The 16,681-nt window shown below is 36.3% G+C and overlaps 1 protein-coding gene across 9 annotated transcripts in view; it reads left to right on the top strand.

Moving 5' to 3' along the window:
• UBR5 (ubiquitin protein ligase E3 component n-recognin 5) overlaps window positions 1-16,681 on the top strand; it is an 88,171-nt gene that overhangs the window by 22,018 nt on the left and 49,472 nt on the right. For 6 of the 9 annotated variants that reach the window (XM_033079631.2, XM_033079595.2, XM_033079622.2 and 3 more), the window contains 7 exons: window positions 95-284; window positions 2,012-2,171; window positions 8,632-8,781; window positions 10,731-10,942; window positions 15,216-15,332; window positions 15,412-15,522; window positions 16,224-16,378. In XM_033079631.2, coding sequence (XP_032935522.1) covers window positions 95-284; window positions 2,012-2,171; window positions 8,632-8,781; window positions 10,731-10,942; window positions 15,216-15,332; window positions 15,412-15,522; window positions 16,224-16,378 — 1,095 coding nt within the window. Of the gene's footprint in view, window positions 1-94; window positions 285-2,011; window positions 2,172-6,126; window positions 6,220-8,631; window positions 8,782-10,730; window positions 10,943-15,215; window positions 15,333-15,411; window positions 15,523-16,223; window positions 16,379-16,681 lie in introns of those variants that run through there. The other 3 variants (XM_033079613.2, XM_033079586.2, XM_033079641.2) reach the window with 2 other exon arrangements.

Genomic DNA, 16,681 nt, shown 5'->3' with positions numbered 1-16,681 from the left:
GTTTATAAGTTATTAATATTAAAACTAAAGATTCTAGAAGTAATCCCCTAAGTATACTGCTGTATTAAAAAAATAAATAATCTAAATCTTGTAGAAGTCGCTGGAGTTCAGGAGTTGGTGGAAGTGGAGGAGGATCTTCTGGTAGATCATCTGCTGGAGCTCGAGACTCTCGAAGGCAGACCAGAGTTATACGCACAGGACGTGATAGAGGATCTGGACTGCTGGGGAGTCAACCACAGCCAGTGATTCCAGCATCAGTCATTCCAGAGGAACTAATTTCACAGGTATGTGAACTAGAAACTGCTTGTTGCCAAAAAATTGGAGAGCTTCTCTTACCAGAATGTGCTGTAGTAGTGCCTGTTCTCCAAGGAGTAATGGCATGTGATTGAAGAAATTAGCTTTCCTTAACTGACTTGGTTTTATTCTTAAAGATGTAGTGCAAGTGATAGACTTTTGAATTCTAGAATTTTCATTTCCCAAATGTCTCCCAAGAGAAGATATATGTTTAATGTTGATGAGGAAGGCCATGTTTGGTTGCAGACGAGAGATCTAGTGAGAAAATTAAATATTTGAGAATAGTATCAAATGTTAAGTTTCTTGAAGGAATGTAATGAAGATAGACTTTTTTTTCCGTGTTTGACTGAAGGAATGATCCATTTCAGATGTAAATGAAAGATAAAATTTATTTATTCTCTTTAAAATACCAATAATTTTTCTTCATGGACACCTCAGCTTAATTTTTTATGAAGGTGACTTTTATGAATGTTGGGTATTAATTGCTCTGCTTTTGCCTTTTTTTGCACTGAAGTCTGGAGAAGCTGTTAAGTCTGTTAAAACATTTTCCTCTATATTTAAAGAAAAGAATACATTGAAAATATGTGTCCTATTCAAAACAGTTAATGGATTTTAACTACTAGTTTAGAACTAGTTGTTGGTCAACATTTGAAATACAGATGTTAGTTGCTAGGCCAAAGATAATCTGCTTTATTTCCCTTTCTTAATATTTTACCTTCTTTTTCTTTCTGTTATTTTTTAAATAGTATACTTTGTTTACCTCTAAAGCAGAAAGTGTCTGAAACATTTTTGAGCTAACTTTAAAGCAGAGCAGTGGGAAAGATCTTCACAGATGGTCTGTAGATTCTAGGAGTTCTCAAAAATCTGTAAACTTCTGGCATAGAATGTTACAACCGAAAATTTACCTTTGTGTGCTGTTAGAACGTCCCATTCTTGTTTTTTTTTTTTTTGATTGCCAAAAGACCATTTTGCTTGGTGCCCTATTTTTATTCTGTTGTGAAAATACTTGGTACTTGTTTCTTACCTTCTTTTGTTTGTGATCTTTCAAGACTCTTATCATCTCTGACATTCAGTAGACATTACTCTGGAAAAACAAAGTGCTCTGAGTCCTAGGCTTAGTGGAAAAAATCACAGTTTTTTTGTAAATTCATAGCATCTGATGTTTGGAAGGTTTTATATCTGCATTTGCACTTTATTAATTAAAACTTCAGTGTTGCAGAAACTGCTGAATCTTATAAGCCTTTAGAAACAGAATGACGAGAAAAATAGAGTCATTAAGGTGGTTTTGTTTGAAGAGTAGTGGAAAGAGAAATCAGGGTAAAAGACAGGGATTGAGGTGTAGTTTTGGCACAGCAATTGATTGCAAACTGTTGATTGACATACTAAGTTCAAGCACTTCTATAGAAAGATACAGAACACTCTCAAAACCAGATTTTGCATATTATTTAATTACAGCATTAAACATTCCAAGAAGTAGATTGTAATATTCCATTGAGAAATTTAGTGCTAAAACTGGAGTTCAGTGACATAGCTGGAACTGAGAGAAGGTTGGATATCAAGTACAGGATGCTGTGAAAAACTGATACGAGTCTGTGTCTGTATGTACTGTTACTGACTTTGGATTCTTACTAGACTTCTTCTAGAATTAAGCATTTTCTTATGAATAGTGATTGGTGAGCTGAGAATGACCAGTAACCAGTTCACTCTCCTCTTACAGGCACAAGTTGTTTTACAAGGGAAGTCCAGAAGTATTATTATTCGAGAACTCCAGCGAACAAATCTTGATGTAAACCTTGCTGTAAATAATTTGTTGAGTCGTGATGATGAAGATGGAGATGATGGGGATGACACAGCAAGTGAATCATATCTTCCTGGAGGTTTGTATCCTGCAACTTTTGATAAAAAATGCCAATGTATTCTTATTTTTCTGTGTTTAAGTGCTGACAGCAAGCTCTGTGCTGTGCAAGGTGCACAGTGAAGACAATTGTTGCTTATAGGAACAAAGTCTAAAGATGTACAAAACAAAACATGGACTGGGATGTCTTGAGGAATTAGGATAGCCACTGAAGAATGACTGTTGATACTGTTTGTGGGGGGCATTGAAGTTATTTTTTCTTTTAGGATCCCAGTCTTTGTAACACTAGCATTACTTTAGTCTATTTTGCTGCTCAGTGAGATGCTGAGACTGCTGTGTGGCTTGCTCATAAAAGCTAATTCTAAAACTTTCTAGTGACTTGCATGTTTTTTTACTACTAACATATATTCTTAATATTTATTCAAGTTTTTAGAGCAAAAGTTACATGGATTTTTAAAATCAAAAAACCTTAATAGAGGGCAAAACAGTTTACAGTGATTACAGTTAGACTCAGAATTTGTTCTTCATCTCAAGTTCCCCTTTTAAATGCTGTTCTGGCTATAATGGCAAAATCCTGTAATATAAGTGCAGCTATTTTTGAAATACTGTCCCATAAAATTGCTTTTTATAAATGACTTTGAATCTTCTTTTGCATTGGCTAAATAATTTAGGCAATCTTTTCTTGCTGAGTGAACAGATTTGAAAACATAGCAGCCAAATCCAGTGTTGTGTTGGTTGCACCGCACAAAAAGAACATGTCTGAGCTCTGACTCCATAGTAGCTTTTCTTCTGTGTCAAAATGATGTTTTGATATTTTTCTAATAAATGGTTGGGGTTTTTTTTTGTTTTTTGTTTTTTTCTGCTCATCTGGTTCACCAGGAAGGTTCATGGGCTTTGTCCATCTTTATCTTGTCAGTCATGTGATTAGAGAATGGGTTTTTTAATTTCTGCAACAAAAACTTTGCATTCCATTTTGCTTCTTCTAGTTTTAGTTGCATCTGTCAAGCATCTTTATTTTGCTATAGAATCAAGAATCTTTTGGTGAAAGGGGTGAAAATCTTTAATCTCAGTCTTATTTTTTAATGATCAGCTTAATAGCATTAGACAGATGCACTGGAGGAAGTAAATTCTCCTAAGTTTCCATGTGTTCAAAGCACTTCTTAATCTTAAGCATACCCAAATGCATTCCTTCAGAACTGGCCTTTAGAAGATAAATCACAGTTAGGAACTTCTATTGTAAATTACTGTTTTTGATCATACTAACCAGCCTTCTACAGCATTAGCTGTTCTCTGAGTACCTCTTGTGTACCTAAGGATCAATTAATAGGGACCATCTGACAACCTGTGACTGGTAACATTTATTTGAAGGTGCCTCCACTACAGTCTGTGAGTCTCATCTATTTGAGATGGGTTAACGTAGTAGAGTTTCACTGTCCTCACTGGATATCCAGAAAAAAATTTTCTCCGTGGCTTAATCTTTAAATCTTCTTCAGAGTAAATTTCCTGTAAGGGATTACAATGTCTTAAAATTGGGTTTTCCCCTAATTTGCCCCATAGAGAAATGGGGCTAATTTTTTCCCAGTTTTTATGGAAAAAGATACGGAAATGATGACTGAAATGACACTTGATCTGTCTTAATGCCACTGTTCAAAGATGTGATTTCTGATTTGTGGAATACATAGATACGTAGATACCTTCTCTGTCCTGAGTTTTATGGGTGAAAATCAGTTTGTTGCACAGAAATGAATTTGTTTGGTATCCAAAACTGATCAGAAATCTAGCTGAACGCTAGGCAGTGCTGTCATAGCTACTGTTGAAACATTGAAGAGTAAAAATTACCAGCTTTGCTTGTGGTTTTCAGGAAAACCAAATGGCCAGAGAAAGTTGCCTATAGCTCTTTTGAAAAGTATTTTGCTCTAGAAACTTTGCGGTCTTCTTGCTTTCACTTGTCATCTCACGTCTGGGTGGCCCTTCGGAACTATAACATCATCAAAGAAAACTGGATAACTGATAAATGCTATATGCATTCAGTTGTTAGACTTTTTTATTGTTCTGAAAGATAAAGAACCTTTTTTAAAATTATGCCAAATTATGCTTTAAAGCTTTTTGATTTTCATTTCAAGCACAAAAAAAGCAAGCAACAAGACAGAATTTGCCTCTGGACTTTTGAGGCTCTTGCATTTCAATTAAAAGCACATATTAATTTTGTCTTTCTGCCTCCTGCATGTCTAATGCTTTGTGACCCTTACATTTAGGGGTTATCTCTCTAAGCTTTCCAAGACAGAAAACCTTTTTTTAAAGCACTTTATATATGATTTTAAAAAATAATCATAAAATCGTTAATAAGCTGAGACACTTTCCAAGTACTGTGAAGTTAATAAATTCTTGTTTAATGGATCATAATTTCTTAATATATCAGTTGTGATGGTTTCAGTTAGTATTGTAAACATTATGCATCAGACTTTTTTTGAGGTAGCAAAACCCATGTTTCAATCCTTCCTGAATTCTTCAGAATGTCTTAAGTGAAGAGCAGACCGTTACTTTTCTGTATAAATTGCTATCAGCGAATGTCTCTTAAATATTTATTTTTGGCTCCCAGTGTACTTTGATTTTTGGCTTCTCTAATTTCGTCCTGTTTCTTTTGTTTTATGATATTTAGCAGAGAGGACTTGTGAGTTAATTTGTTTCGTAACAAATTCATAAGGAGAATAATCAAGGTAAAAACATATAGAACACGGTAATTTAGCATAGGAAAGACTCGACAGCTTCTATGGAGCTCATACCAAGTTGTATCAGAGGATTCTTGTGGCCTTTATGTTCTGTTAATAGAGATGCTGTAGATGTTAAAATGTTTTGTTGTTTGTGTAGTTCAGAGGAGTACATATTTGCTCTGTAGCTTCTGCATAGTACAGTGGATTCTCGCTAGTGGGACTTGTGAAATGTGGGTTTGACAACATCCAGGCTGCTTTTCAGGGAAGGGAGATGGGCTGGTGTCACAGCAGGACTTACTGTGCTGGCTTCCAGTGAGAGGAGATGGGAACTGCGGCATAGTGTAGGATGGGCTCAGTGGTTTGCCTTTGGGGAAAACAATTAGATGATGGGGTTGGGGTATTTTTGTGGTTTTGTTGTTGTGGTTTGGTTTTCTTTGTTGTTGGGTTGTTTTTTATTCTCACATTTTGTGAACTTCAAGTTAGGTAATATTTTGAATAAATACTATCTTACCAAAAATGAAATCTGGAGTTCTGTTTTAGTCTAGTTTCCTAGGAAACCAAAACAAATGTTTCTCTCCCTTCACTGTCACAATTTTGCCAATTTAGTCCAAACTTGAAAGAGGAGGAGGTACTGAACACATTGAATACTTGAATATTTCATAAAAATGTGCAGCTGAGAAAGAGAGGGGAGAGAACTTATGATTGCCCTCTTAAGGGAAAAGAGCTAAGATTTCTCTACTTGAGATCAGAGTTGATCAGAGCAACGCCTTCAGATAATGAATGTAGTGATAATGCTATTTGAATTGTTGCTTATGTGCACACTGAAAATTAGGGGATTTTATTGATGGGGGGTTTTTTGGTGTAGGTATTTTTTGTTTTGTTTTTTTCCTTTGAACTGGATATCCTTTTCCTTCCAATTTTCTATGATATTTAGTAGTGAATCATAGATATTTTCTTAAGAAAATAGGTTCATCAGAAGTACCACCTAGATGTGAAGGGAGCAGTCTGATTCTGGTCTAACACAGCACAAGAGATGAATGATATAATCCCATAGGATTTGTCTGAAGAGCAGGAACATAGAAAATGTTGGTGGTTTTTTTTTATTTTTGGTGTGGTTTTGTTTTTCAATTTTGTTTTGATTTTTTAAATTCTGGATTCTTAAACTGGATGTAGCCTTGCAGTATCTGTGTTTTCACAGCGCTAAAAAAATTCCAGTGATGTTTGAAGGGGAGTGGATTTGGCTCCTATCCCTACTGGTTTTAGCACCTTTCTTTGCTGATATAGAAAATGGAAGAAGGGGGATCTCTTTCAGAAATACTGGAAGAAAATTAAAATCTGATTTGAAGCTGAAATAAGAGGGTAAGAAAGGCTTCATTTCGTTACTCATCTTAATGCGTATTTAGCCCAAGCCCACATAGTTTTGGTTCTTACGTCTGATAGCTTGAATTTTTACTTTTTTTTTTGGAAACACAGCTAAACTCAAGATGCCTAACCTGGTGGAAGGAATGTGTGTGTGTGTGTGTGTGTGTGTGTCACAAGTTAGTTTGTGTTTTCTGTCAAGAGGGTTTCTCACATAGCTTACCTTAAAAGAAATCCAGTTGTGTCCATTTTGAATGAGGGTGGAAAGTTCTTTTCTGTATTGGGCAATTTGGTTCCTGGAAAGAGATCAGATCACTCTGATCTCTATTTCCTGGACACTGACCAAAAGATACCAGAACAAGTTGCTAGACTATGGGGGGTTTGGAGCTTACCTAGGAAAAGATGGTTGTGGGAGGAGGGAGCAGTATGACAATATTGGTATACGCAACAGAATCTCATCTGTGTTGCCAGCTCTCAAAGTCTTTAGAAGATGACACTGCTGGTCAGGTGTACTGCAGCTTTACTGTTGTGAAAAGCCAGTAGCAGGCAGGGTAAGGGTACTCTGGGTGGTCTGAATTGTTTTAGATAGAGCCTGTTTGCCAAATGTGAATTTTCTTTCTAAGATTTCCAAGCAGTCTGTCATGGATGCCTTCCTAAAGTGTACCGTGTGAACTATGGCGTCCCAAATGGTGTGCTTTTAGTAGCACAACCTACATTTGAGTGGATCACTTAATTAATGCAAAAAGCATTTATGTAGGTCTTGCTTTGAATCCACTGTGCTCACTGGTTTACAGTGCTGTTTTTCTGTGGACAGTCGGTGGTATGTGTTGAGAGTAGATGTGAATTTAGAAGTACAAGGATGAATATTCTGATGTGCAGGCATGTGAAAGTCTTGAGTGAATTAATAGTGGCTCTAAGAGCAGACTTCTGTCTCCTTTTCAGTTTTTGGATACCTTCTACTTTGTTTTCCTCCCTCCATTTCATTCCAAACGCTGAGAAAAAGACCTGTAATAATCAGATTCTGCTGTTAAGAATGCTTGTTTTCTAGCCACTTTTTTGTTTTATGCGTGTGAAATAGAGGCTGAGAACTGGATGTGCAGAAATTCTGCGTGCTCCTTCCAAGTTTCCTGAAGAGTCTATGTATGGCCTCACATGGGCTTCATGGGCGGTTTAAGCAGATGAGGTTGTCCTGCTGCCAGAAGGCACTATCCTGCCATTCCCTTGCATGAGAGTGTGATTTTTGGGCCTGTTTGGGCTAGTGAAATGTAATTTGGGGAGCCTGATTATTTTTTTTTTTAAGTCAGATTTGCTTGAAGGTTTCCTTTGGCAGCAACCAGTAGGGACTGGCCAGCTTTGCAGCATGTGGTGAAGCTCCACCTTTGGGGCCCTGATTATTCCATTAAGTCAGTCTGAAAATCCATTCCTAGCTTACTTCTACACCCAGTGAACTTCTGTTTCAAACCAGGTGAATGCACTAGTTGTGGAATTAGAAATCCCCCTTTGTCCCAAGGAGGTGCCTGCCACAGGGATAAAGGAGGGAAGTAGGACTGCCCTTTAGAGTTGTCTTGATGGTCCACATTGCTGGCCTTCAATAAGTTACATGATTTTCCAGTAGCCTCTTTTGTGTGTGGATAGAAACTTCAGTTTAGTTAATGGAAGGAGATTGTTTTGCATTTTAATGATGATCATTACTTCAGGGAAACTCAAGTTTTCTAACATAGAAGCTAGGACAGTCACAGTATTTAAGTTCAACCTTTTGGTTTGTTTGGACCTTTTTTTAAACTGCATGGTATTAAAACATTGTGCTTTTCCAGGTAACTGTTGTTGTTGTTCATGTAGCTAACATTTAAAGCTTTGTATTGAGAGCGCAAGTTGCTAGCTTGTGAATTAAATGAGTACATCATTCTCTGAAATAAACATTCCATGGAGAAATGTGCAGTCTTTGGCATCAAAGACATGGCTGAGTGAAGGCCACCTTTCTCCTTCAGCTCTGTCCTCCCTTCATTCTAGGTCATCTTGGGAGCTCTGCAGCACGTGCTTGAGTGTGTGTGCACATGTGTGTATATGTCTCTATCTTATTTTAGTGCTTTGTTCTTTCAAGTGGCAGTCAAAAGATTGGATTTCTGGGATACAGAACAATATGTTTTGGGAAAGTTTTGTTTGGGAAATGTGGTTAGGTATGTGACAGAGCAGTTCTTGCAGGGAAGCTGGTTTTGTTCACTAGTTCTCCAAGCTTGATTGTAAATGTGGTTGCATAGGAGGCACATGAGTTTGCACTGGTGAATCTGAAGAGCAGAAATTCATTTACTAGATAGGATTTTTTTTGTTTTGATATTTGTTTAGTTGATGGTCTCTCTAGCTGATGTTTTAAGTAGCTGATTATTCACTTAAGACCCTTGTCTCCTCTTATAGAGGATCTTATGTCTCTTCTGGATGCTGACATACATTCTGCTCACCCAAGTGTCATTATTGATGCTGATGCTATGTTTTCAGAAGATATTAGTTACTTTGGTTATCCATCCTTTCGGCGCTCATCACTTTCCAGGCTAGGCTCATCCAGAGGTAATTTTGCACCTTTTTTCTTTGTAATAAGTAGTTTACTGTGGAAAAAGCTAGTGGTAGTACACACTGATGGTTTAGATGCTGATTTAATGTGAAAGTAGACTGTGATATGTTGTCAGATACAGACTAGATAAGTAGACTGCTGCTCATCAGAATTATTAATGAATTCTGACTATTAGCAGGTAAGTTCTGCAGGAACGTTGGTAGTCATATATTTTAAATACAATTGTTGATCATTGGTGTTGCAAAGTGTTGTAATATTATTGCATGTTAAGTTTATTTTAAACTGTAGTGTATATACCTACTAATACATAGATTGCATTACAAATATATAATTTGGCTCAAAAATTAGCAATAATTGATGACATGCAGCATTCTTAATACTTTCCTTTTTTTTTTTCTTTCTTTCTTTTGGGCTGCTCTTTGTACACTATTCTTCACATTTTCTTAGTTGTTCCATGACAGAAGTTACCTTTATGGAATGAGGACCTTTTGATAATAAGGAGGGAGAAAAAAAATATTTAAATTTTACTTTTTTGAATAATTTTTATAGTTGGATAAGGAGAACTATTGGCAGGTGATAAAAAAAGCTCCTTGAGCAGTGTTAGGGCATTTTTTCTTTTACGCATTATACACTTGAAAGATTTATACCAGACCATGCAGCAATTTCCTATCTTTTTGAGGCTGTTACCACAAATATCTAGAGTATTTCCAAACTGTTAATCCAACCTCTGGTGTGATTGTTTATTTAGTACAGTTTTGTTGCCTTGCATCAACATGTTTCAACATATTAATTGCTGAACATGTAAGTTCTTGTTACAGAATTACTACTCAGGGGTCAGTGGGATGTTTGCCGGAAAATACAGTATTATATGAAATACATCTGTAAGACAGGCTGTCGTGTTTGGCTTATGTAAAAACTTTCCCATTTGTCTAATACAGCAAAAGACCCAAGACTTGGCATAATCCATTGAAACTGTGATATAATAATGCAGTCATCTCATATATGTAATTCCAGTTCATTTTTGTGAGCATAAGTGAGGTACTTAGTAGGTTAATGCATTTATGTGCATGTACAAATATTCAGCATCTGACATAACTCCTAAATTCCTCCTTTGTTTTCCTTTTCTAAGGTTATTCTATATAAGAGGTTACCATGGATTTTATAGTCCTTATTTTCCATGCATATTTTACTTGTGGAAAGTTAGTTTGATTACCTGATTAAAAAAATTTTTCTGCATGAGTGGACTGCAGAGTACTGGCTTTAGACAGTTATAGGCCAGTTGGAGGGGAAGCATTTTGGTAAAGGACATTTTCCTGTGAGGATCCTTTTAAAAACATGTCTAACTCTTGAAAAGTTTTCATTTGATCTACTCAAAGCAGATACACATTAATTTATTAAATCCAGTCCTACAGAATATTGCTTTAAATGAAGGGGGCTGGATTATCTAACATGTATGAGAGTTATTTTTAATGCTTGCTTTCTTTAACCTTTTCAAATTACTGTTTTTCTGGGAAAGTTGCTATGAAACTCTCTAATAAATACTCTTTTTTTGGTTTGCATAAAGTTGTCTGACAGACTGTATAGACTTAAGATTCTTTTATTGTTTTAACTACATTGATAAAACTAAAAAACTAGTACTAGTACTATTGTACAAGAAAACTTTAAATAGAAATGTTAAATGTATTTGGCCTCTTATGATGTAAGTGAAATTTCTCTAGCATTTTTTCCTAGTGCACAAAACTGTAAGCCTTTATTTCTAGCTTATTTTATGTTTAATAATTCTAAAGTACATGTTCTTGAAAGAGTTAATATATTGAATGTTGCATGTCAGGACTATATTTTTAATCTGTGTGAGTAGATTAACTGCTGTTAGTTGCATCCTGAAGGGTCTTTACTAGAGAGTGGCTTACTTTTATCCCACTGGTGTGACCCAATTGCATACCAGTTCTCCTTCTTCCCTTAGAGAGAGACTCTGAGCTGTTGCGTGAACGTGAGTCCGTTTTACGTTTGCGTGAACGAAGGTGGCTTGATGGAGCCTCATTTGATAATGAAAGAGGCTCAACAAGTAAGGAAGGGGAACCAAACCTGGACAAGAAGAATACACCTGTTCAAAGTCCTGTGTCTTTAGGAGAAGACTTGCAGTGGTGGCCAGATAAGGTATGGAGTATTTAAAATCTTATTATTTGTATGCTGTGCAGTAGATCTGTTTGGTTTTTTTTCTGAATAAATACTGTGAGTTGCCTTTTTGACTATCACATCTTAGTTTTGTGAGATAATAAAGCATAATCCTTATTATGCACTTAATTAAATTGCACATAATTAATGATACTCTTACAGCTCTGTTACTAATGTTTTAATTTTCTTTTTCATTTTCAAGATACTGCTGTAAATCATAAGGCTTGGGGTTTTTCTTTTTCTTTCTTTTATTTACCTGGGTGCTCAAATCATTTGATTGGCAGTAGGAAACCAACAAAACAATCTGAACTATGTTTCATCAAGGAAACATTTTTTGATAAGCATCATTATTCCTAGAGATACTTTCAGTTTAAGTGGATTGGGCTTTTAAATTACAGTAGTAAAAATTTGCATTTGTTTGCAGTTGTGTTTTGAATTGATCAGTAACTCTGGTTGCTCCTTCAAAATCCTTTTGGCTTTGATTAGCTGCTTTTCTTTGTAACCTTAATTCCATTTTCAAGGCAAGAAGTAATTACTGCAGGAGATGAAAGTAGTAGAAACACCGGCTGTATGTTGGTAATTGAGTATCTGTGGTCATTGTCTGTATGGATTACCTAGATGTTTGGGGAGATGAGTTTTTAAAAACCCAAATAAAACTCAAACCAACCAACCAAATCATTAAGTTTCCTAAGAATGGAAGTGATCATGTATATTTAGTAGACCAAATTTTATTGATTTGGTCTAATGCCCCCATTTCTGTCTGTCCATGGGATCTGTGAAGTTGCTTTTTTGATGTATCACACTTTGTTTTTCTGTGTCTGTGTTCATTTCAGACTAATTCTAGATAGAAAGCTTGAAAACAGGGGTGAATATAGAGGCTTATTTTTGCTAACAGCCGCATAACTTTAGATGCTATTGTCTTCTTCTAGGCATTCAAACTTAGAAATTAGGAGACCTGAAAAGAATGTTTGTCTAGTAGTTGCTCTCTACCAGGTCTTTCATGTCTAAAGTGTTTTTCTTTGTTTGTTTTGGGTTTGTTGTGGTTGTTGTTTTTTTGTTTTGTTTTTCTTCATCAAGTAACATTGAACTTCTCTGTCAGTGAGAGTTGGCAGCTTTTGTCCTGCTAGCTTAGAATGAGAAAATGTAACTTGGGTAGAGAAACCTTTCAGGAATTTATCGCCAAGGAATAAATATAGTTTTGATTTGGAATACTGATTCGTCATCTGTGTTTTGGTAACGTTACTAAGGCCATTTTTACTGGTGTGGGGTTCTTTTGTTTGTTTTGCTGTGGTATCTAACTCTATGCCTGTGCAGCTTATATGTACTGAACTGCTTCCCACTTACCTGTTTGCATATGCACTCATATAAACCCCAGCTTCTGGGCTTACAGTTAAATGGAGGCGCTTTACTGGAAAGGCCTTCCATTTTTGTTCAAAGGTAATTAAACTTTCTATCATTTCCTTCAGCTGAACATTCATAAGAAGTGGTTCTGTGTCTTTCCTGATACAAACCCAGTATAAATTTTTGTTGGTAGTATTTTCTGACAGAAATTCTTCAAGGTGAAAATCCTGAGGGAGACTGGCAGAGGGGTCAGTTCAGATGTTTCTTCCATTTTAGAAAATAGGAAGGAGGTCTTGAAAGGTTAATGGAAAAGACAGTAAGCCAGGGGGCAAGTTAAAGCACACAAGAAACCACTAGAAAAGAACCAGTCATGATCGCAAATATTTTTCCTTCATTTTTCATTATTTTGACCTTTAGCATTTGGAACAGAACTCTGTAGAAGGCTGTGATGAGAGTGGTTAACTTTTGTTTGTGGAAGGTGAAGTACCAACCTGAGAGACATGGGTGAAACTTTTGGAAAACTGATAGTGTTCCCAAATGCATCGTCGGAGACTGATGGTGTATAGTCATGTGGCTCAGGTACTGAGTTCTCTCCACCAAATAAATTGCTCAGGAATCCAAATCAATGGGTGCATTTTTCTGATATTTCAAATCTTGTTACACTGCAATACTGTCAGGCTGCACTTGCACTGTATCATTGTGCCATGTGTATCAGAGCCACGTGTATCTGTAGTGTAGTAATGGCAAGCATGGCTGGTTTTTCTCTCCTTGACTGTAATTTAGGTGCAAACCAAGCCTTTAGTTTTTTCAAGTAGGTATGTTCTGCTTAGCTATTGGGATACTAATATTTGTCAGTAGTCTGCATCATCTGCAAGTGCGTTAACTTGTCCGGTCTGAAATCAGAATCTATAGTTGAACACGAGTCTCAGGTTTACAGAAACAGAGCTGTTGTGTTGTTCATGTGTCTTTGGGCAGTTGGTTGAATGGCCCTCTGGAACTGAATGTAGTGTTGATCCTGAAGCCCTTAGGTCACAACTGCTAATGGAAGGGAGAGAAAAACTTTGATTGGCAAGTCTCTCTAATATTCAGCTTTTGGTACAAAGCTGTTTGTTTTTAAAAGATATGTTAGCAAGATGAAAATTCAAAATGAGAGTGTCTTGGAGCAAAAATTAATTGCTTTCCATACTTAACTCTGAGGCATTAGGCCAGCTAACTTCTGAAGATTCATCTATGCTAATGAAGTGGAGATGCATCTCATTAGACTACAGTAGGTTCTGATGACAGTTCTTTCTCAGAATGTGCAATGTTTATGCCATGGCATGTATTAATAATCATGACGTGGATTAGTATTTGTGTTACTGCTGTGTGGGTAGATGCCCTCCAGAACAAAATAGTTCTCTAATGATTTAATTAATTCTGGAGACTCTTATCAGGGTATAAAAGAGAACTGCTTGTGATTGCTTCTGTCCTTTCCTCCTCCTGCTTTTCACTTTCCCAAGTGGTGAGCGTTTGGTAAGAGCTGTACTGAATGAATTCTGTGTCACTCAAGGACACACTCATACCTTTTGGAATGCACATTTCTGGGCATGAACACAGTTAAAGAATAGTGTAAATCCAGACTTATGAAACTAAAAATGTTTCCACTTCTAAACTTCTGCGGCGAAAAGTGTCCTAATTTAAAGGATAGATAAATGTACTGGACAGTGGGACTTCTTAATGGCTGACTGAATTCAGTTTTCCCTGAGATGGATGAAGTACTTAAATGTGGTGTATTGTAATCTGAGAGTTAGTTACTCATCTGGGAGACAACCACTGCAGAGAAGATTAGATACTATGTCCCTCTCTCTCAGATCTGTAACTGTAAAAGACAGCATTTGATTTTGTACTAGTTTTAAGTTGGGGGGGGAACTTCATTTTTTGTGAAGCTGTAAGTGGAAGAAAAATTGAATTATTAGTAGTAAGGAACTTCAGAAAAAACATGTTTGTCCTATAGCTGCACTTGCTGAGGAGCAGTGAAACATTACAAATGTTTCTCAGTAAACAGAATTTAATGTTTCGTGAAATCACTCAAATTCTCTGTAGTTTGAGATCCATTTCAATACAAGGAGGAACAGGAATTTGCAATAGTGAGGTTGTAACATTGCATAGTTGCGGCAGCATTGATACCTCCCCCTAACTAAGGGGGAGGAAATCAGACCTGTGAGATTGGTGTAGGTACAGGGTGAAGCAAATGAACGAAGTGATGCTATGTAAGTAGTAGAAAGATACCAGATGAGTTTTGATGAAATGTTAAAAAGGAGAAAAGGGCAAGAGGAATAACCAATAATTGGAGACTTCTCCAGCATGTCAGATTATAGTGGTGCACAGTTGAGATGTAGCATACTGATTTTTTAAAAACTTGATGTTGTTTGCAGTTACTTACTTTCAGAAGTGAAAGATAAGAATTGTTTAACTGATGAAACAGTGAATTTGATAATTAATTTCTTGTGTAGCTTGGAAGATCCCTTCCTGACTATACTTAGCAGAATTTCAAGCAGAAACTTTTTTTCAATGTCACAAGTCAAGAGATCTTCTCATCTCTAATTGCATGAGCAGTGTTTTATTCTTAAAGCACTTTGTAAGCTCTTAATAAACTGTCCAAGTTATCTGCCATGTATATGCTATTGCTAAAGTTCAGGGAAATAATATCTTTCCTTCTTCTCTCACTTCATTAGAAACAATTGTGTTTTGTGGGGGGGCATGCTGATATTGAGACAGTTTGGATATTTTCTTATTTTCAGGTTCAACATTCATGGGTTCTCTGAAAAAAAACCAATTCCAAGTTCTCTTTTTTGTTTTTTGTTTTGCATTTATATGCTTTTATAGGTGCATTTATAATATCATTATCTTAGACTTTGTATTTTTGTGTTTGTAGGATGGAACAAAGTTTATTTCTATAGGAGCTCTATATTCTGAGCTTGTGGCTGTTAGCTGTAAAGGAGAACTCTATCAGTGGAAATGGAGTGAATCAGAGCCTTACAGAAATGCACAGGTACTGTATAGCTTTAAATATTCCCCTTCAGAATTATTTATATGCTTTGAATATCTAAAATACTTTCTTGTTTCTAAAGAATCCTTCGCTACATCATCCACGAGCCATGTTCTTGGGGTTAGCCAATGAAAAGATTGTGCTCCTTTCTGCAAATAGTATTAGAGCAACTGTTGCCACGGAAAATAACAAGGTATGAAATGTTTGCTGGTTGCTGAATTGGACAAAGCTGGGTTTTTTTCAATTGCTTGCAGTGTATTATAGAGAAGTTGTTTCTTCAGCTTCATCTGCACCAGAAAGTACTTAATTCATATGCTCTTTCCTTTCTCCCCATTTGATGTTTTGTAGAAATGCGAAAAGATATCCATCAGATTTAGAGCATAAGCAGTAGAAAGATACCTAGTTTACCTGATTATCTGAAGCACTCCACTTTTTACTGTTTCAGTAGAAACTACTCTGGTTTGAGAATAGAGAAGCTTGTTAACATTCTGTAGAGATTTAGTAGAAAAGCTAAGGACATTGAAGCTTCCAGTGATGTAAAGTAAATTAGCTAAATGCACTTTTCAGCCCAGTTAGAGTGAGCTGGAAACTGATTTGGTAAAGACACCAGCATGTCCATATACTTGGAGAGGTTTCTCTATTTTTTTTACCAACTTTTTTTTTAAGGTTGAGAGCTGGAAATAGAGGGTAAAACGATTCTGAAAAGCTCTCTTTTGGGGAAGGAAAAGATGGTAGGGGATAAATTTCTAAAGGGTATAATTGTTCCTTTGGTTTGTGGTGCATTTTTTCTCCCCTTACAAAACCAGTAAGTATTACATTAAAGATGCAACTGATGTGCAACTTTTCTTTTTTTTTTCTCTACCTTCTCTGTTCTTTTCTTTCCTTCTCCCTTAGGTTGCTACATGGGTAGATGAAACTTTAAGTTCTGTAGCCTCTAAATTAGAACACACTGCGCAGACATACTCGGAGCTTCAGGGAGAACGGATTGTTTCTTTACATTGTTGTGCTCTTTACACGTGTGCTCAACTAGAGAACAACTTGTATTGGTGGTAAGTAAACGCTATGTTTGTGTACAACAGTGTGGATGCTCTGGATGCTTTCATGTCTCTGGCTCTGAGAAGTGTTGCAAAACTACTGAGCCACCATTGTTCTGAGTTTGGTAAATTTGCACTTGATTTTAGATTCTCTTTATAAAATACATTTAGCCTTTTTTAAAATACCTAAATCTTTTGGATCCAATTACAACATCTTTAACAGAATAAGGTCATTCTTTTAGGAGATGTGTGTAAATGCTTTACCATTCAGATGTAACAGTGCTACACAGGATCAGAGAATAATCTTCTCTATGCCTT

This window comes from Catharus ustulatus, chromosome 1 (assembly GCF_009819885.2).
Source record: "Catharus ustulatus isolate bCatUst1 chromosome 1, bCatUst1.pri.v2, whole genome shotgun sequence".
NCBI classification, from domain to species: domain Eukaryota; kingdom Metazoa; phylum Chordata; class Aves; order Passeriformes; family Turdidae; genus Catharus; species Catharus ustulatus.
This window is presented reverse-complemented; position numbering and strand designations above follow the sequence as displayed.